This window comes from Tribolium castaneum, chromosome 5 (genome assembly GCF_031307605.1).
Source record: "Tribolium castaneum strain GA2 chromosome 5, icTriCast1.1, whole genome shotgun sequence".
NCBI lineage: Eukaryota > Metazoa > Arthropoda > Insecta > Coleoptera > Tenebrionidae > Tribolium > Tribolium castaneum.
Window position 1 is genome coordinate 9,214,882 of NC_087398.1, and position 20,714 is coordinate 9,235,595.

General features: G+C 33.2%; 2 protein-coding genes across 32 annotated transcripts in view; one reads left to right on the forward strand and one right to left on the reverse strand.

Moving 5' to 3' along the window:
• The window catches only part of LOC660769 (basement membrane-specific heparan sulfate proteoglycan core protein), a 122,952-nt gene extending 111,837 nt beyond the window's left edge, over positions 1-11,115 (reverse strand). For 15 of the 31 annotated variants that reach the window (XR_010334244.1, XR_010334245.1, XR_010334241.1 and 12 more), the window contains exon 1: positions 10,793-11,114. Coding sequence is in view for 1 of the 31 variants with exons in the window: in XM_064356769.1 (XP_064212839.1) it covers positions 10,793-10,903 (111 nt within the window). In the remaining 30 variants the exon portion in view is untranslated. Of the gene's footprint in view, positions 1-10,792 lie in introns of all 31 variants that reach the window. The other 16 variants (XR_010334254.1, XR_010334251.1, XR_010334252.1 and 13 more) reach the window with 3 other exon arrangements.
• A 4,294-nt stretch (positions 11,116-15,409) lies between these two features.
• LOC660088 (uncharacterized) lies at positions 15,410-20,102 on the forward strand. The gene is made up of 17 exons (XM_064356614.1): positions 15,410-15,604; positions 15,846-16,046; positions 16,102-16,287; positions 16,349-16,722; positions 16,774-16,842; positions 16,890-17,061; positions 17,111-17,287; positions 17,337-17,496; positions 17,942-18,097; positions 18,156-18,340; positions 18,390-18,593; positions 18,639-18,824; positions 18,879-19,252; positions 19,300-19,368; positions 19,414-19,585; positions 19,638-19,811; positions 19,864-20,102. Exons 1-17 carry the CDS (start codon positions 15,445-15,447, stop codon positions 20,022-20,024), a joined length of 3,180 nt encoding a protein of 1,059 aa, XP_064212684.1. The 5' UTR covers positions 15,410-15,444; the 3' UTR covers positions 20,025-20,102.
• The last annotated feature ends 612 nt before the right edge of the window (positions 20,103-20,714 follow it).

Sequence of the window (20,714 nt, forward strand, 5' to 3'; positions counted from 1 at the left end):
AAGTGGCCCGCCAAATCACTTAATTTCGTTGTTCGATGGATGCTTTCACTCAGGATAAAGCCGCATTTACACGCCCGTTGCGATAAACAGGTAAAACGATACAGAAGTGAATCACTCGCCTTCAGGATAGCATTTTTATCAAACAGTTATGTCTGCAAATTTACAGTTTTCCAAGCAATTTTCTAAAATTCAAACATTACTTGCAAGTCACACGTCACTTTCTGCGTTTTTTAAACGAAAGTTACTGAGTTAAAAAATTTAGTAGAAAAAAACGAACACACGGCCATTGTGATTCAACAAAGATGTAAATTTAAGCACGTATCGACTTTTCTGAACATTACAGCCTGTTATCACATCTTAATTATTGCTGGGCTTAATTCAGTGTTTCTGTAAGCGTAATGGTGTTCTTGTCAAATGTAACATTAATGAGACAACGTGAAATGACGTCCTATGATCTTTGCCGTCCAAACACACACTGCACAATTTATTGAACACTAATGATAGGAAAATGGTTTCACAAAATATAATTGAGCATTCATCAACTGTGCAAAGCATGACTGCCTTTTACGTGCGTGCTTACTTCTTGATAGCAAAATTACTGTAATAAATTCCTATTTCTCTATGTTATGCTGATACGCTACAAAACTCACCCATTATAATATTAATTTATGAATAATATTTTACCGGATTTAAGGGCACACATAAACCTATGATTTACTGAGGTGGAGACAAAGCCAAGTGTGACTGCATTTATGTATTTTTTTTTGTTTTAGATTTTTTCTTTAAATTAAACCTAGCACTACTTCCATACGAGTATAATTAAACTACTGACAAAGTGTTTGAAATCTCAAACGAACTGGCACAAAGTAGAGAAACAGAAAAGCTCTATTTAATTATTACAAACGGCATGACACATTTTTACCATGTAATTAAATGGAACTTTTGCTAATATTAACGTAGAAACCCATTTGTCTAAGACGATAAAACATATTCTAATGTGAGCTCAGGTCTATTTTTACTTAAAGATCAATGTCAATATGGAATATTACCAACAAAAAATGAATGAAATTTGTTGTAATAACACGTAAAAATACTCACACCGTAATTACTAATTAGACAGAATAATAAAAGTTTTTCTAACTATTGCGTAAATCGGAATAGCCTATTAAGAAAATTACTATTATTAGCATCATGCAAATTGAATTTTTATGTGTACAGGTTTTATGAATGCTACTGAATTAAATTAATAGTTGGACGTCTAAATTATGATAAAATATTTAACATAACAACAATTTTACAAGTAATAGTCCACATAGATTTATAATTAATTTTGGAAAGAGCACATTTTATTTTTGAATACAGAGTGAGTCAATTATGGTGTAATTCGGAAATTTTGTGTGTAAAGTAGATATTAATAAAGATTTGTATTTAGAAGTGTTAATAACAACCGTTAAAATGCATGAAATTGCATGCAATTAAATTATCAAATTATCAGTGTGAGAACGAAGGTAAATATTTTTTAAAAAAAGCTCCCAAGTTTTTTAATTCAGAGGATTAAATTATTATTATTTTTATTTTGTTGCGACTAATACATTTTTACCTACTTACATTTTCTAAATAATGCTCAAGTTCTCAAGCTTTAGATAAACCGCAGTTAATATTTCTTCTGAATAAAAAAGTTACATATGATCATGAGACAAATAAAGCGTGAACTGAATTCAAATTTTCACAATCAAAAATAGTTTTAAATGACTTTAGAACCAAATATATTTGATGTCTCTGAACTGTAATAATTGCAATAATTAATAATTAATTATTAAGACTTTCTGCAATAAATTAATTTTACGTTATATTCTAATGTTTCAAAGAAAACAAACAAAAATTAGGCACAGTGTTATATAACAAACTAGAAACTTATTTACCCTCATTGTAATGTTAATGGTAATTTATTTGCAATGAAGGTTAAAAACCGATAACAACTCCGTTAATTTTATAACTTTACGTACGTAATTCTGTAGAACACTTACACTCTAATAAGAACCATAAAAATAAAATTACGATGTTTGCAAAACAACCCAATCAAGGTAAAAAACCATTTTCATTCTCAACTTGAACTGCAAAACAACCATTTTAAAAAAATAATTACAAAGAGAAAACCCGGTGAGTTAATCCGATGAACGCTTCGCACGCGACACCTCCCGGAAAGCTGACACACCTGAACATGAGATTTTCGGGTCTTCCGTCGCTCGCAACTCACCCCTGTAAAAAGGAAGCAATTGTTGCTCACCAAACACCACATTCACAATTGAGTGCCAACCCTCGGCCCTAGAATCGGCCATTTAACGCCGAATGTCGCGTCCAAAATTACCTGATGGCCCATCGTTCCTCTCCAAGTCCCTTCTATTATGTAATTTGCCACTTGAGAGCCCGGATTTATTTTTGCTTAAACTTGCATACATTTCCTCCTTTTTTATATTATTTATGTACCCGCTGCAAAACTTGCACGGTAAATCTCGGATGTTGCATAACTGGTTCTCGGTTTGAAATTTAAGAGAAATTTTTCAGGATGCATTGAACTGCAGCTAACTTTGTTATTACTGCCTGAGCAAAATGGTCAAATTTACGAGAAAATAGTGACACTGGTCCGTTCAATATCCAAGGTGGCTGAAACGGAAAAATTTTGTTTGCTGTTAAAATTTCTGTAATATTTACTCGTACTGACGTGAAAAATAGCTACAAATTTTCCGTAAACAGCCACTGAATCAACATTTTTTTCGGTGCAATTAAATAAATTGTTAAATCAATGTGGTCGACAACCTTTAATTTTGTAATGAGACGAATTCGTCCCGCACGTAATGAATTGGAACATTAAATCAAGACAGTTAAATTTAAATACATAATAAATGCCGAATAAAAAATTGATCAGAAGTTCGTAGCACGAATAAACCCAAAGCGAACGACCCCCTACTGAACGGCCTGACAGTGAAAAATAAAAAATAATAAAATTTCTAAGTTTTTTGACTCAGCTTTGCCTCGCACGAACGAACAGATGCGCTTCATGTATACAGAATTTTATAATAAAGCTATAGACTACCACCACAAATCTCTGGTTACCCAAACTAGAAAATAAATAAATCTTTAATACTCCACTGACAGCCTCTGTCAGAGGTCAACTCTGGATGCCGCAACAAAATATTTACATAATCCTCTTCAATTAACACATGCTGATAATTAAAAGGCACTCTGTTCACGCAAAACTCGATCAGAAGTTGCGCACAAGCAGCTAATTTATTGACCTAAACTGCAATTTTTTCTAATTAATAAAATGTAACATATACTGTTATTTGTAATAAAGAGTAATATCAGCCAATTAAAAGTATATTTTCTAGACTGACCATAGATTTCATTTTTGCACTATCTTTCAAAAAATAATTGGCAAAATTGTTAATTACAACAGAAAAATAAAAAAACGCTTGATATCAACTACCAGAACAGACACAAATAAAACATGTCAACCATAGAATCACAAATTTGCACTACAAGGTAATAAGTAATTTATACTTTATCTGAAACAGTACTGTCCAATTTATAAATTAAAACCTTTTTCAGACGGCGGTACAATTTAAACTTCACTCTGTACCTTAACGACCTGCTCTCGTTTAGCAAGTCAACAGATTGTAAATTATGGAGTAAAAATAAAATACATAAATAGGTAAAAATTCCAATATCTGTATCCATTTACTGAGTAAACAACCTATAAAACCGATGTATAATTAATACTAACTATAAATGGAACGTGATCAATATAACTGCTAATGAGGACTTGGTTTATGCCAATAATTCGCTATTGTGTTTTAGATAAATTTATCGGCTGATTTCAGAGAGATCATGTAAGTTTCAATAGTAAAAACTGATTCCAGAGTAATTTAGATGAAACGCTAATGAGGGGTTTAATGAATTGAAAAACCGGTGTTAAAAATATTGTGCTATGAGGTCTCCATTAACGTGGTAGGAAGAGCTTCATGTAACACTGTAATGCAATCTATTAGTTAATAAGGCGTTGAACTTTTCTTGCCCGAGATAAGATAGTGGATGTAATAAACAATTGCGGTAAACATAAAAAAGTGTATCTGTAAAAGACAGTAGCATTTTTCTATCGCTAAATTTATATCAGAGGTCAAAATATGGCTTATCTCTTCCAAGAAGGCGAAGATTTGGCGAATCTCTCCCCAACTGACAGACGTATCCCGTAATCGGAGTTCCTTTATTATAACAACTGACCGCAAAGTCCGTTTATTTTAATTTCCGAACGTGTGACCAGATTAGAGCTCATGCATAAAAATATCCATGAACCAATTTATGAAATCTAGCAATTAATTCGTATTTTCAGTTTTGTCAAAAGCACTTATAATTAAAAGCTTCCACAAGGGATTAAAAACAAAAAATACTTGATCTGCCGAAAAAACGCGGTAATAAAATTGTAGTACAAATAGACGCGGCCGAATGAAATCATAAACGAATTTTGATAAAATATTAACGTTGCCTAATCGACCACTGATATTTTTCTACCTGACCATTACGAATCGTGCTTATTGACTTAATGTTCCCTCGTCCAAACTGTAATAATGATTGATGTCCTTTCAAACTTTGGAGATCTGCTAAAAGCACTTTTGTTTGGCGACGAGTTTGCGACGAAATAAAAAACTGCAATTTCTATACACACAGCAAGTGCAACATCGATTTTAAAGATTTCTGCGAAATCTTGTGAGATTTACACCAAGTTACAAATTTCATAGCGAAATTTTGTCTGACCCTGTTCCAGACTGATTGATTGATAGTTTGTGTACGGTCTCAGCGTGAGTGAATGATATAATTCAGGGCACAACTGGTGGCAAATCATTACGAATTCTGCCATCAGGGTGGAATAGTTTGACTGCCAATATCCGTTTCACACCTACAGGGTGTCCCACTCATAGCCGAGATCAAAGGAGAAAACAAAATTTGAAAAGATGCAAAATACGAACTTTACAACTGTGTGATGTTTAAACTTTTGCACATTTAAAATTTACGGCATCTCCGTCTTTTCAAGATTACAAACATCGCTTATAAACTCCTGAAAAAGGAGAAATTAGCCAGGTCATAAATACTTAAGAGGATTTCACTACATAAAGTTACACCTGCTTCCGACAAATTAATTAAAAACTTATTATGCAGACCAGAAGTCACGAATAATAAGCAAAGGAAATTGATTTGCTCTAGTTCACCACCAGAGACATCGTTACAATTATCTATTTTCGCGACGAAACGAGGCTCTGTGGATAGATAAAATAGCGCGTCCGGCGAGTTGTAGACACTTTATTTGGAGACGTTTTGTAATTGCAGTTTTGCATTTTTATGTTTTGATCCATAGATATTCGTTACTTTTATGCGAGTCACCCCATCTATATTCGTTTACTATGCTTGTGTACGGCAAGCTCTCGAGAGTACTAAGCCTTGGAATCATTTAAATCCTATTTAAAGTTAGGGAGGAATTTGTTTAGAGTTGTACACAAAGAACTCGCGTCAAGGTATTACAAATTAAAATCACTTGCAGAATGTAATCATCCTGGGTAGGTCTTGGTCGGATTCTTGGAGCAAAGTAAAACAACATAAGACTAATATCTGCTTGTGTCAGCAGTATATTTAATTAAATTTTTCTGTATTACACAAACACAAGTCATAGTTTTGTTAAACAAGCACAGGCAGTGTTTCCGTCACGTTTCCATAAAAATATTTTTTATTGTTCACTATTCGCATGAATTTATCAGTTTGATACTTCGCGTTCACAAGCAACAGATGAGATTTCCCTGGAGGTGCTTTAAAGTAAGCTTCAGATGTATTTACGATGTAAGAAGGCACAGAGAGGTGCGACTGGTGTGACTTTGAAGAACACTCTCACTTGTTGTTCAAATAGACAATTGCGTCAAGTTGCAAGCAGACCTTTTCGATACGTTAGGCGACAAAATGAACACCCACGCATCGAAATGATTTTCCCAATTGAAATAGTTGGAAATCCGAGAAGGATTATTGTCAGGCGTAGGAGAGGTTCGGGTATAAAAGTTTATTTATAATTACGTTAAATAAACACACGGGAGACCAACTGTTGGAAGCTGAAAAGCTTTTAAAAAGATCTGAAGCTTTGTTAGAAAATAGAGTTATACAACTATTGTATTGAATTGTGATTTAAGGTGCCCACTTCTTCCATTCTGACGGGCTAAATCGAACATCGTCATAATTCATTGTCGTTATAAGAAAATAAAACAGCTAATAAGTCTGACTTATCTTTTACATGTTTTACAACAAAGACAATTTGAACCCTGGCAACACCTACCTGAAGCTGCACAAAATTGTGTCAAGGTTAATTTAACGACAAACACGACATTTAGATTACCTAAAAATCGTTTTTAGCCACATTCTTACGTCCACAATGTGTGTACACATCTTTACATGTTATGTCACACATTGTTATCAACGAGCCATATAAAATGTAAACCATATCTATCCGGGTAAAGGATGTAGTGACTATTTTTGATAGTTAGTCTTGGGATGTTAAAAACAATAACTCTTATGCATACAATCAGTACTTAAATATATCTTGCAAAAGGAAATACATAAAACAGAACAAGAGAAAGTAAGCTCATCTTATAACTTAAAAGTGCAATAATACCTAATTAAAACATGTTGCAATGCGAAGAAAGGTATGCCCACTCTAAATAAATGAAATAATTTAAGCACTTACACAATATTTATTGTATTTTTACTTGAAATTCTCCTTAAAGACTCGATTCCATTTATTTTAATATGAAATAACACAACGCAAAAATTATAAAATAATAATAATCATTAAATAAATTTCGGGACCGGTTTATAGAAGCGTCATTAATTTAATTCGCAGTTAAATGCGTGATTAACTGATCACCTGACCAAACTGAACAAATGTGATTGGTCTATTTGCGTTGTTAAATGTTAACAAAGAATTAAATTTTAACAAAGCTTCCTGTAAACCGGCCCAAGACTCAGTTGACATTGCTGTCGAATTTGTACAAGTTGATCATTTGTTAATTATACGTTCAAAGCTCCCTCAAGAATTCATACATAATAATGACAACCTATTCCACGATTGACTTGCGTTAGAAAATACGAACTTGTAAGCGTTTTATGATAACTTATACGTATTTTGTAGTTGATTAGCCGAATAAAAAACAACAGTTGCAACACCGATAATGTTACATAGAAAAGCATAGCTAGACTGCTGTCAATCTTTTTGAGGGCGGAAAATAAAATACGTGGTTGATGTGGATATTGAAGATCCTGAGCATGGTTTGAATACATAAAACAATGCGGTCGTAAGTAACAACCGACTGTAAATTTCAGGATAATTTTTATAGTTCGAATATTAGTTTACCCCAGTCTATTCAAATGATTATTTTTTATTTAATAACTTATTATTTAATAAAAATTATTGTTATCCTCACAAAATAGGCGTAAAACGATAGCCGAGAGCAATCTGATCTGACTACTTTATAAGCTACCCAATACGCAATGCCTTATGCCATAGTTTGCAAGTTATTCGCAACTCATTTTCATTTAATTATAACAAATTTAGAATAAAATTAGTATAAAAAATCCGAAAAATCCGAAATAACAATAAACAAAAAATATCAAAGCCAGTACTTATACTTTGTAAAAAATAATTGTTTTGCAATTAACACGCTATTAATAAAGACAACATTTTACATAAAACACCCTCCATATATTAATTACGGTTCCATTATTTGTTTTAAACTAGTTTTTTTCTCAGTAATTTGCACTATTTGACGTCAAGAATTCCTTGAATTGAATCCTACGGAATAGTTCGTCCCACAGTTTGATTTTATTGACGTTACAGACCTACCACTTTGTTTCATACTCATCCTGTAACTAATTTCAGTGTTGAAAAGTTAAAGGTATAAAATTAGTTTTCAGCTAACAAAAATGACAGGATATTCTTCTCAAATTATAACCGCAAATTTCGTTGTAATATGAACTTGAATAATTATTTGCCTTGAATGATGTAATCTATGCAAATAAAAAGTTGTAAATGAAGCATATAGTATTTTTAGTTTAACAAACAGATTAACATAATTTTACAATAAAGTCTACGTAATTATTTGTATGATTTAAAAATTATAACATTCCAAGGTATTGTGTGGCGATGACGGAGTATCCTGCGAAAACGAAAGCCCACCTTTCAAGATAAAGTCTAAAACATCATAGGCATATTTACATCGTTACGAAACAGTTTTATGGTCAACTATGCAATTAAATTTTTATTAGGTCCAATCTAAACACAGTTGTGTATTATTCTTGTATTAAGATTAAAAAATTTCAGCTTCCATGCCGAATAAAATTGGGTTACTATCAAAATAAATTCAGTTTCAGGATGATGTCTGGAAATTCCTCAAGGTGGGATATTTGGGCCGATTAAAATACTACTTGACTTTTATGACTTCTACGCAATCTGTTTTCCAGTGCCTTATCAGTTGATGGTCACGATAAAATTTACAGTTCATGTTCAAACGTTCGAACAATGGACGCAATGTTCATTAAAATAACTATGAAAAAACTAGAACCTAAATGGGCTTGTGCATAGCCCGAAGTTTATTAAGTGAACTTTCATATTATGAGAATAGGAAGCTTCGATTTAATTACATCAAAGTTGTAAATTTGCTTCCTATGTAATTCGATACACAGGCGCTCCCCAGCCGCATAACCCCCCAAATTATGAATTTACTTATGTGGAGTTTTGCAAGTCAATTCGTTAGTTAGTTGCCAGTTACCATAAAAGTTTAAGAGAGCCTCAAAAAAAATATTTGTAGCCACACCAAAGATAGATAAAATCATGTTTTGTGAAAACTGGGGTTAATTGGAATGAGGACAAGTGTAGAGTTCAATAAAATAAATATAAGACTGTCGATTAAGTACATCAAACTTTTAGTATATTTACATCGATTTTAGTGTCTAATATGTAAACAAAATAAATGCTTCTAAAAATAAAAATTGGCGTATTTGTTTTTCCTTTCCAGTTTGCTTTCTGAGAAATCGAACTATATTTTGCTTCATCGACTTTTCGCAATTAATGCTGCAATTACGGCGACATAAAACTTGCATTAATTTTTTTACATTCAAACAGATTTCAGTTTAGTTGACATAAATACTCTCCGATTGAAGTTCTACACGGTATTGTCCCTATTTTCGTCTAAATATATAACTATATGATTATAACATTAATTACCAACAAAAGTAAAAATTAACTAGAAAGCTAAGACCTAACACTTTCATCGATCAAATACTAAAAAAACGAATTATGGTAGAATTGTTTTTTTAATATAAAATGAAAAATTGTCATAAAATAACCAATATTAGGTAAGATTTATAGAAATACAAAACCACAGTTTGAAACGAAATCACATGGTCTTCTATATTCTAAAAAAAGACCATCTAAAATATGACTTAGACAGACCGTACTTTCAAAAGATCAATCATACATATTGATAATTTTTTTTGTTCAATAATCTTCATTAAACCATAAAATGAATTTGATGATAAAAAGTTCACCAACCTCATTTGCCATTAAATATGTATCCAAAATAATTTAAAAATGAATGGTGATTTGAACATTTACGAAAATTGGTTGTTCGTTTCTCCACATCACAGGAGCGGAAACAGTAACGAAATAAATAAAAGTAGATAATGATAGGGGTACAGCAATCATTAATCCATTCGAATTCCAGTCACTTGTAAATTTGTAACAATTAACTCAAACAAAAATTATAAGGGATTCCCTGTCACACCCGTACGTTCAAATAATTACTGATTAATTGATTGTGATCATATGATGACGATAAATGATTAAGCCATTTATTCGTTTTTTTTAATTATATTGCTATTCACTCTTCTTTAAAGTTCAACAAACCAGACACACAATGTAAAAAATATGTCGAACAATTTGTATCTCCGTTATTTCGTTTTACTAGGAATACGAATGATAAGTGCATACGGACGCCCACGATGGAGTATAACGTTTCCGAGTCATAAGTGCATGTTGGAGTTAAAGAACGAATTGATTCCCTAATTACTAACCACGTTAAATTGTCCTGAAATATTTTATCTCATTGAAAACAAAGGTGTGTAGGATTTACCGCTGTCATCCTGTATAAATTTTTTCTTGAGCAAATAACTGACACATAATTTCGTTTTTTTTTCTGGACCAACATAAGGTAAAAAGAATGATAATTTGTACATGTAACTTGGTCAACTTATCACCGTTTCATCTGTCGTTAACTACAAAACGCTCTAAACACAGGATCATATTTTATGCATGATCTGTGGTAATTTGGTTCATTATTCATACACTATGCAATTACGTGCGCCCTAATACACAATCAAGACTTTTAATGACATTTGTGACAAGCTAATACTGCAAATAAAGCCCGTCTGCAAAAATTTGCGTCAAGTTATAATAATTCAAATTTGTAATCCACCTTGAGCGCACCGGAGCGAAATATTCGAAGCACGTGGCGAGCCGGCAATGCGTTCTAATTACCTAAATTGCGACCGATTAAAATATGTGTTTGATAGTGCGTTTACCGAGCTTTTCGCTATGACTTATGCAGGTGTCGTTTATCGTGAAATTCTCGTATTTCACTCATTACTCGGAATTTCATACGAATTTCCGCCGGTTCGAAACCGCGACTAAGCAAGAAAGACCCACCTTAGACTCAGCAGACACCTGATATACGGAGTGGTCGAGTATTAGGAAGCAAAAAGTTGCGATCAAGCACAACCACGCGAGTCTGGGGGTGTCTTTCCCGAATGCACCCATGATGGTAAAGACGAACAGAAGAACAGTACGGCACTCTCACCAACTGCTGCGATAAGTCATTGCACTGTGCGCTAAGGCGGCGTTCAGAAGACTTGGCTGGACCAAGATGCTGGTTGTCTGCTGTCCGAACACACAAGCCGCACAACACTGAATGCTTGCCGGTGGAACTTTTCAAAACTCACAAACACATGTGCTGCTGCTTCCCGCTTGCTCTGGCAGCTCTTCATTGGCCGCGCGATGCGCGAGTCGACGACTGTCGTCTGTGTTATCCGATGCCCATGCGGGACGCCGGTCAGCAACTTCTCCAGCACCAAAAACTTTCAGGAACTTTGCGGATGGACACGCAAGCTGCTGCGAAGACGCCGACGTTGGCGCTCCGGCATGACGCCATGCAGAGCTTTAACCGCCCCACTTTTTATCGTAACGTCAAGCTTTCTTTTCTTCTTCGTAAATACGATAAATATTTCGCTGTAACGCAGTTTGCGCGGAAAAAGCTCAAAATTAAATTATTGCGGCATTTCAGTGATTCACGATTATTCACGAACACAAAGCAGTCAACAAAAAGTGGCTAGTAGCTGTACTTCCCCGAAATCTGCTTGTTTAGTGCATTAATTGTTTCTGTGCACTATGATAATTTGATAACAGTATTCTCGTCTACACTATAAAAAATGAATATCCGAAATTCGCAGAACTTAAAGAATCTTTTAGTGGACCTTAGACATCTCAGAGAAAAGCTAAGAGAAAAAAAAAGTAAAAGGAAGAGGAAAGCGGAAAATGAGAAGTTTTTGTGGTTTTTGAGAACTGTCAGATCTGAGATCTCAGTCACTGTGAGATTAGAAGTCTGAGATCTCTGAGGTGTCTGCCGAGCTTATGACCTCCGACTATGAGGTTTTTAATGTCTCTGGGATTACTGAGATTTTTAGTTTCTCTGAGCTTTCAAAGGTTTTTGAATTCTATGAGGTCTGAGATCTCTAAGGATTTGGGGTCTGAGGTTTCTGAGATTTGAGTGCTGCCTTTCTGAGGTCTGAGATCCCTGAGGGATTACCCGAGCTTATGAGCTCCTACTATAAGATTTTTAATGTCTCTGGGTTTACTGAGACTTTTAAGGTATCTGAGCTTTCAGAGGTTTTTCAATTCTATGAGGTCTAAGATCTCTAAGGATTTGGGGTGTGAGGTCTCTGAGATTTGAGTGCTGCCTTTCTGAGGTCTGAGATTCTTGAGGTGTATCTCGAGCTTATGAGCTCCGAATATGAGGTTTTTAATGTCTCTGGGATTACTGAGATTTTTAGTTTCTCTGAGCTTTCAAGGGTTTTTTAATTCTATGAGGTTTGAGATCTCTAAGGATTTGGGGTCTGAGGTTCCTGAGATTTGAGTGCTGCCTTTCTGACGTCTGAGATCTCTGAGGGATCTCTCGAGCTTATGAGCTGCGACTATGAGGTTTTTAATGTTTCTAGGTTTACTGAGACTTTTAAAGTCTCTAAGCTTTCAGGGTTTCTTGAATTCTATGAGGTCTGAGATGTCTAAGGGTCTGAGGTCTCTGAGATTTAAGTTCTGCGTTTCTGAGGTCTCTAAAATCTCTAAGATTTAAAGTTCTCGAAATTGTAGAGGTGTCTGAGATCCCTAAACTCTGAAGTTTATTTTCTATTTTGAACTTTAAAAAATGTCCCTCTGAGATTCTTTATCTAAAGTATCTGAAGTCTCTTCCTTATTATTATTCTCTGTGATAATTGATAACTCTCTAAACACACTTTGAGGTCTCTTATATTTCTTCCTAAAGTTTCTTTTGAAGGTTATTGAAGTCTGCTATCTTTATTGTTGTGGTGTGCAAATGAGGTGTAAGGTTTCACAGCCTTTGTTTTTGAGACACATCATAAAACATGGAATATGAAGGACTTTAGCAGATTTTAGCAGACCACCTACCTAGGACTAAGCTAATTCAAACTAAGTTGCCATAAGCGCGTAATCAGTTTTTTAAACTTTTAACTTTTGACATTTTTAAATTAAATTTTTAACTTGTTAAAATTTAACACTGATTAAAAAATTTAATTGGTTATTGCTATAGCAACAACATTAACGGCCTTTAAATTTTAACGGTTTCATTATAGAATACGCGCTATTGTCCAGTAAAAATTGATTGCAATTAAATATTCTGTAAGCGACTTCTATGTGCCTTGTTTTGTGATATCATTATAATGATTATATGTAAATTATTTTTTCCACTGATGTCATAAAGTATTATCCGAAAATAAAATAGGAGTTGTGTTCCAATTTACCATTTTTCTTACTCATAAAAATAAAATCAGGTTTAAGTTATATGGTCTTCGCATATTCTCCGCTGTTGTCATAGTTTAGTCAGTCTGGCATTGGGAACTTCATAACATTCATTATAGTTATGTATCGTATTCCAGGGAGCCATTTTACTATATGAGTCAGAATACGAACGAAAATAAACTAAAAACTAAGTCAGATTGGAAGCGGTTTATTTTTGTGATATAAACATGGCAAGCAATTATTATTAGGTATTATAAGCAATATTATTTTTGGTAAAGATGGAATATGACTAATATGATTGCTTGTCAATGCAGTTTGTAGAAATATTAGAACCATCATTATGGCCGATTTACAGAAAGAAAGCGAGTTTCATGCATTTTATTCATAACGATAATCAAACTATGTACCAATTCGAAGAAAGTTTATTTGGGACAAGTTTAAGGATTAAGGTTTTCAGTTGTATTAACAGAGGTTATTATACTAGCAAATAGAATAAGAAATTTATTTTTCGATCGTTTTTTTTTTCTTACCAAACGATACACACCTATTTCGTTTACCAAAACGAAACCATTTTCAAAATCCAATAAGTACACAGTAGTTTAAAAAACTAATTCAAAACTAAAAAAGTTTACCTAAATAATAAATTTGCTTTTTATCACGACGCATTGAAATTTCCAGATGTGGTTTTCAGCAGAGTGCACAAAAATAGGATATAATAATACGATTGACTCATCAATTGTCATCAGGAAGCACACTTTATGCGTTGAAAATAGGTCACCACTACTAAATTTAAACTACTATATTGTATGTAATACACATATTGCAAAAAAGTGAGTAAGAGGGCCATAAAATTGCGATACTTTGCCATTTGCTTACAACTGGCAAGTTTATATATTATTGTGTCTGGAAAAAGAGTGAATGCGCTCATTGTTGCCTTAAAATTATATTTTTGACCTCTTGCTTGGACAAATAATTCTTAAATAATGGTTGCATGATCACGCCCGTTCCAGCATAACAGTGACCTGACCCTACTCCACTCTTTTAACCTTGCTCAAAGAGCCCATTGTTTTTGTCAACAGACATTAATTTACAAAATTTATGAATATTAAGCCGATCATAAAATCCCAACTGGTTTGAATTTTTACGACGGGTTATTGCTTATACTATTATTAAATGGAGGGTGGGATAAACTGCTTAAAATTTCCTCATTTTATTTTATGATAGTTTTTATTAAAGAGTTCGTTATCGACCGTAATTGACTGAAATGGAATAATGAGACTATAATAAAGTAAGCAAGCTCAAAGTTGTAGATTTCTTTAAATACTTATACGTACATGCTGTTATTTAGCATCGCTTTTATTAATCAAAATCAGTGATATTTTAAACATTAAAATGCATTGAAACGTTTTTACTTATTTTAATAATAAATATATAGGTGAAGACCATATTCAGTCCAAGTCTTTTTTTTGATAAATTACATTTACCATGTACGTAGAAATAATTTAAAAAAAAAAACTCAATCAAGTGTTTCCCAAAATAAAATCTGTACTTTGTATGTCTTGTGACTTTTGCATATTTGGGTGCTTACTTTAGGCTTCTCGAAACTGAATCAAACATTGAAACAGGATGATTGTATATTATTAAAATTTATCTAAAAATTTGGAAGTGTGGGTGTCATCTTTTAACGAAAGTTAGAGATACAAACAAGTTGATTATTGCTTTCTGTTATCCTCTGTAGTTTGACTAACCGCGTTGCGTGCAGAGGCCGCCACTATAATGTGTATTTTTAAATTTCCAATTAAATTAGTACTTAGAGCAATTTTATTTCACTTATCTAATAAAAAAAATTGAAATTCTACTACAATCCTTAAAGAGTATCTAATTTTAAACCTTAATAAACTATAATTATGTAATAAAAAAATATCTTTTATAGGACTAGAAAAAATGTTTCTGTTGCTAGAATTCATTACAGCAGTTTTATCGTAAACATTTATCAAACATTTTTATATTTTTCAATTCTTTTACTATTTTGTCGAAAGAAGGTGAAAATTTTTACGAGAAATATAGATTAAATATCAATTGTACATTTTAATGCACGTGTCAATCTGATTTTTGACCTCTTGATTAGAAAAATTCCCCAAAAAACAAAGAAAGAAACGAGCAAACTAATCGCTCCAGTAAGTGACATTAAAAGATAAATTGTTGCTGCATCACTGTTTAATATAAATAGGAAGCTGAACAGTGACTCGCTACATGTTGGTTGGTTCACAATGACAATCATCACCGAAGTATTTTTTGCATTACTAATATCAGGTTTAGTAATATTATGGTTTCGTTTAAAAAACAAAAACAAGGAATTTTATGACAAGATTCCTGGTCCACCCCCTATTCCTTTTTTTGGAAATATTCTTGAATTTACTTCTACAACCGGTATGTATTAATCATCGTTTATCATTTATGTAATGGAAATTATTTTTAACTTGAGTGCTAAAGTAAGGCAGACATGATTTGATTAGATATCTTTGTTTACTTAATGTCTCAAGTGTTATTCATGTTAGGATTAATTTTTTTGATCAAGTAATAAGATTGTTTATGTTAAAATGCATTTATAAATCATAACAATGTACTAATTAGTTTTATGCTTTGTAACTACATATATTTTCTTTTCCAGTTGTGTTAGACATAATGATGAAATATATGAAAATCTACGGAGGTGTTGTAAAATTTCACGGGGGTCCCATAGACAAAACTTTGTTAGTTTCTGATTACAATTTTCTTGAAAATGTTTTAAGCTCTACGAAAATTTTAAACAAAACTGACGACTACAAATTCCTCCATTCCTGGTTGGGCACGGGCCTATTGACTAGCGCTGGTAAATATATTATTAGCGTTATCTAAAGTATGAAACATAACACAAAACATTTTAGGACCCAAATGGAAAAAACATCGGCGAATTTTAACACCTGCCTTCCATTTCAAAATCTTGGAGCAATTTATTGACGTTTTTGAATCGGCCGGAAATAAACTGGTCAAAAAACTGGAAAAAGTTGTAGGAAAAGACAGTGTTGATATTTACCCCTTTGTGACACTTTGTACCCTTGACATAATTTGTGGTAGGTACATACCTACAATTTATTTTCACATTTCAGAATTTCAATTAGAATTTTTATCCAGAAACTGCGATGGGTATAAAAATTAACGCCCAAGATAATGGTGAGTCGGAATACGTGCGAAGTGTGAAACAAATGTGTAAAATCATTATTGAGCGGTCATTTTCTCTCCTCCAAATGATTAATTTAACATACCCATTGACGAAGAACTTCTACATAGAAAAGAACGCGTTAAAAATTTTGCACCAGCAGACAAACAGTGTCATCAATCAAAGACGCCAAGAATTGAAAAATCAATCCAAAAACATAGAGCAAGAAAACGATTTGGGTACCAAGACCAGAAAGGCATTTTTGGATTTAATTTTGGAAGCTACTGTGGATGGTAGGCCCCTTACTGATACAGAGATACGTGAAGAAGTTGATACATTCATGTTTGAGGTAATTGTAAAGTCAGTTTCAATTTATTTAGCACCAAAAATAAACTTATAGGGACATGACACGACAGCTTCAGCAATAAGTTTCGCTCTGTTCTGTTTAGCCACGCATCCGGAAGTCCAAGTACGTTGTTACCTTGTTTTTAGAAAAAATTATGATTGAATTTTCAGGCTAGAGCTTTAGAAGAACAGAAGGCTTTATTTGGTGACACTAAAAACCCTACACCCACATACACAGATTTACAAAACATGAAATATTTGGAGCAAGTCATTAAAGAAGCTCTCAGACTATACCCTTCGGTCCCATTTCATGGCAGAAAAACCAACGAAGCTGTGGAATTCAGTAAAACTATCCAAAAAATACCGCGATTTTCCTTACACGAATGTTGTAGATAATGGAACTGTTGTTCCCAAAGATGTAACGATTACTGTGTTTACATACGGGATTCACCGAAATCCTGAATATTTTAAAGATCCCGAGAAATTTGATCCCAGCCGATTTGACACCATCGATGGAAAACTTCCATATTCATTTATTCCATTCAGTGCTGGGCCCAGAAATTGCATTGGTAATTTACAAAATACATAGTAAATTTTAGTAAATGTTGCAAATTTTAGGACAAAAGTTTGCCATGCTAGAACTAAAAAGCACATTGTCAAAGGTAGTAAGAAAATTCGAGTTAAGGCCAGCCACTCCTGAGCATAAATTACAACTGACTGCTGAAACGGTTCTGAAATCCGTAAACGGCATTAAAATAAGCTTAAAATTGAGACAATAGCATTTAAGATTAAAATATAAAGATTCTAAAGACCTAGATTTGTATTATTTCCATCGAACCTACCCCGTCCCAAAAACTAAAATAAGAGCAAAAACTTCGAATCCTTACGAAATTTAGACTGAAGACAACTTGTCCAAATAACCCTATGACTGTCATAATCAGGCTTTAAAGGCGAGAAAATTTCTGGAGTTATCTTTGCATCCACAACAATTGCAAGGAATATCGTAAAAAAAATTCAAAATTAGTTATTTGATTTAAATAAATAAATGACTTAAAATGAACAAAAAAATTATTGCCCTGCTCAAGATTTGCTTAATTTTAATAATAATAAAGAAACACCGAAATTTTGAGTAGTTCTGATGAGCATTATTGAATTCGAAATGTTCTACAAATTTTTAACTCAGACGCAATTACATAATAACAACAGACCCAAGGTCGGATTAGTCGTCTGTTGTTGAATTTGGTAAAAGTAGGTTACCAGACGCAGCAATGCCGTAATAATTATTATTTGCATGCTGCAGCGAGAGCGCTCAGCGGGTTTGTCAACAAAAACACCTTTGCATGTGATAAAACTTATCAGTTATCTCTAAAGAAGTGCAGGTGATTATTTTGAAATGTGAATATTTGAGTGTATGTTGCTCACACGACCAATCTCCTGAATCATTTTATTCCACAATCACACAATGGCTCTTTTAACAGACGTTTTTCTTCCCCTCGTTATAATCCTTTTGATATTTTGGTACTGGTATCGCTCACAAAAAAACAAAAAATATTATCAGAACGTTGCGACGCCACCGACAGTTCCGATTCTGGGAAATGCTCTGGATTTTACAACTACAACAGGTGAGTCATTGTGTAATCAAATCTTGTTGTGGTAAAATTTCTCTTTTAGAATTGTTGGGAACGTTTATGCGATACAGGAAGGACTATGGAGGACTAGTCAAGGTGCATATTGGCCCTTTGAGACATTTTTTGTTGGTATCTGACTACAAAATGTTGGAATATCTCTTGAGTAGTCCCAAGATAGTAGATAAATCCGAAGATTACAAATTTTTAAGTAGTTGGTTGGGAACAGGTCTCCTGTTAGCGGATGGAGGTGAATTTTTCAAAAAAATTGTCAAATAAAAATCGACATTTTAAGGCCCAAAGTGGAAAAAGCATCGCAAAATTTTAACGCCAGCATTTCATTTTCAAATCTTGGAGCAGTTCGTGGATGTTTTCGATTCTTGCAGTAATGTTTTAATACAGAAACTGGACAAAGAAGTGGGCAACACTAGTGTTGATGTTTATCCGTTTGTAACTTTGTTCACGTTGGATGTTATTTGTGGTAAGTTTTCTGTTTAACGTTTGCATTAAGATTTAGTGTTACTTTAATGTGAAGAAAGTACCATGGGTACGAAAATCAATGCACAAGACGATGTGACCTCTGATTACGTGCAAAGTGTCAAGCACATGTGCAGAATTATAATAGAGAGATCAATTTCACCGGTGCAGATGTATGATTTTTTGTTCGTATTTACAAGGAACTATTTCATACAAAGAAGGGCTCTACGAATTTTACACGATAAGGCTGATGGTGTAATTTCACAACGGTTGAGAGAATTGCAAGCCCAGACGAAAACTGATAGCGAGGGCGATAGTGAGGGAATAAAAAAGAAAAAAGCTTTTCTCGACCTGATTTTGGAAGCTAAAGTCGACGGGAAACCCCTAAGCCAGGATGATATTAGACAAGAAGTAGAGACTTTCATGTTTGCGGTAACCATTTGTGCCAATTAAATTTTATTTTATAGTTTGTGTTGTAGGGCCATGATACCACGGCCTCGGCTATTAGTTTCACATTGTATTGCTTGGCCAATTATCCCGAGGTCCAGGTATAAACAATTTTTATTTCGACTGTTTAAACAAAAAATTTTCAGAAAATGGCATACGAAGAACAACTGAGTATTTTTGAAGACAACAATGAGCCCGATGTGACTTATGCCAACCTTCAGAGCATGAAATATTTAGAACTGGTCATAAAAGAAACATTACGTTTGTACCCTTCAGTGCCAATAATTGGTAGACAATCTGGTGAAGACTTCCAGTTTGGTAAAGTTTTTATTAAAAATGTATTTCTACAATTTTCTAAATAATGTTTTAGACAATTCGTGGATACCTAAGGGAGACACAATGTTACTTTTTCTGTATGGTATACATAGAGACCCAAAATATTTCAAAGACCCTGAAGTATTTGATCCTAATAGATTTGAAAATCCAGACAATAAAATGCCGTATTCTTACATACCTTTCAGTGCAGGACCGAGGAACTGTATTGGTAAATTCAAATGGAAAAATTTAGGCAAGGTTTTTGTAATTTGTGATTTCAGGGCAAAAGTTCGCTATGTTGGAAATGAAGTGTGTCTTGTCGAAAATTTTAAGAAAGTTTGAGCTTCAACCTGCTGTTCCTCAACATAATTTACTGTTAACTGCCGAGACTGTTTTAAAATCTGCAAATGGTATTAAGATAGGCATTAAGCTAAGAAAGTGATAATTATTTACTTACAATTTTCTTATATATTTAAGCTTTCTTTTATACTTATTAATTCAAAATAAATTTTTAAACAAACGTCTAGTTATATTTTTTACCTACCCAATGATAAATGGTTTTGATGTGATGTCACTGATATCAGATATGACTGATATGAGTAATGCAGGTCTTAATGTCGGACTTTTTAAATTTTAATGATTTTAAATTCTTATTTACTTAATCCGGATAATGCTCGTATTAGGAAGCTTAACAAAACATACAAAAAAAATAATTACAAATTGTTTCGCATTTCTTAAACAATAAAATAAAATCAATACATAATATTTATTTTATATTAAATTTTATAGCTCTGAAAAAAGCAATGTGTGTAGTGAGCGTGTACAAATAGACCAAGAAAAAATGTGCATATTTTTTACGCAAACATTATAGAACAGAACATGCGAAGAACTTTATTTATAACAAATAATCGTTTTAATTGTAAGGCATTTTAAAAATTACCTATTATCAGTCTCGCTAATAGATTCATTAGAAGTAAAATAATACCTATACACTCCGCAATTTGAACCTTGTCTTCTCACAAAAAATAGAAAAAACAAGAAAACAAAAACAACTTGATTCGACTAGTTTATAAACATTGACTGCACTTTATCCAAAAAAACCTGTAAGTATAAAAGTTTTAACAACAAACAT

Excerpts from the sequence above, each read along its gene's own strand:
- LOC660088 (XM_064356614.1), top strand. The coding sequence starts at position 15,445 with ATGACAATCATCACCGAAGTATTTTTTGCATTACTAATATCAGGTTTA. Across the intron at positions 19,253-19,299 it reads TAGAGACTTTCATGTTTGCG|GGCCATGATACCACGGCCTC; the intron begins GTAACCATTTGT and ends TTTGTGTTGTAG. Across the intron at positions 19,369-19,413 it reads CCAATTATCCCGAGGTCCAG|AAAATGGCATACGAAGAACA; the intron begins GTATAAACAATT and ends AAAAATTTTCAG.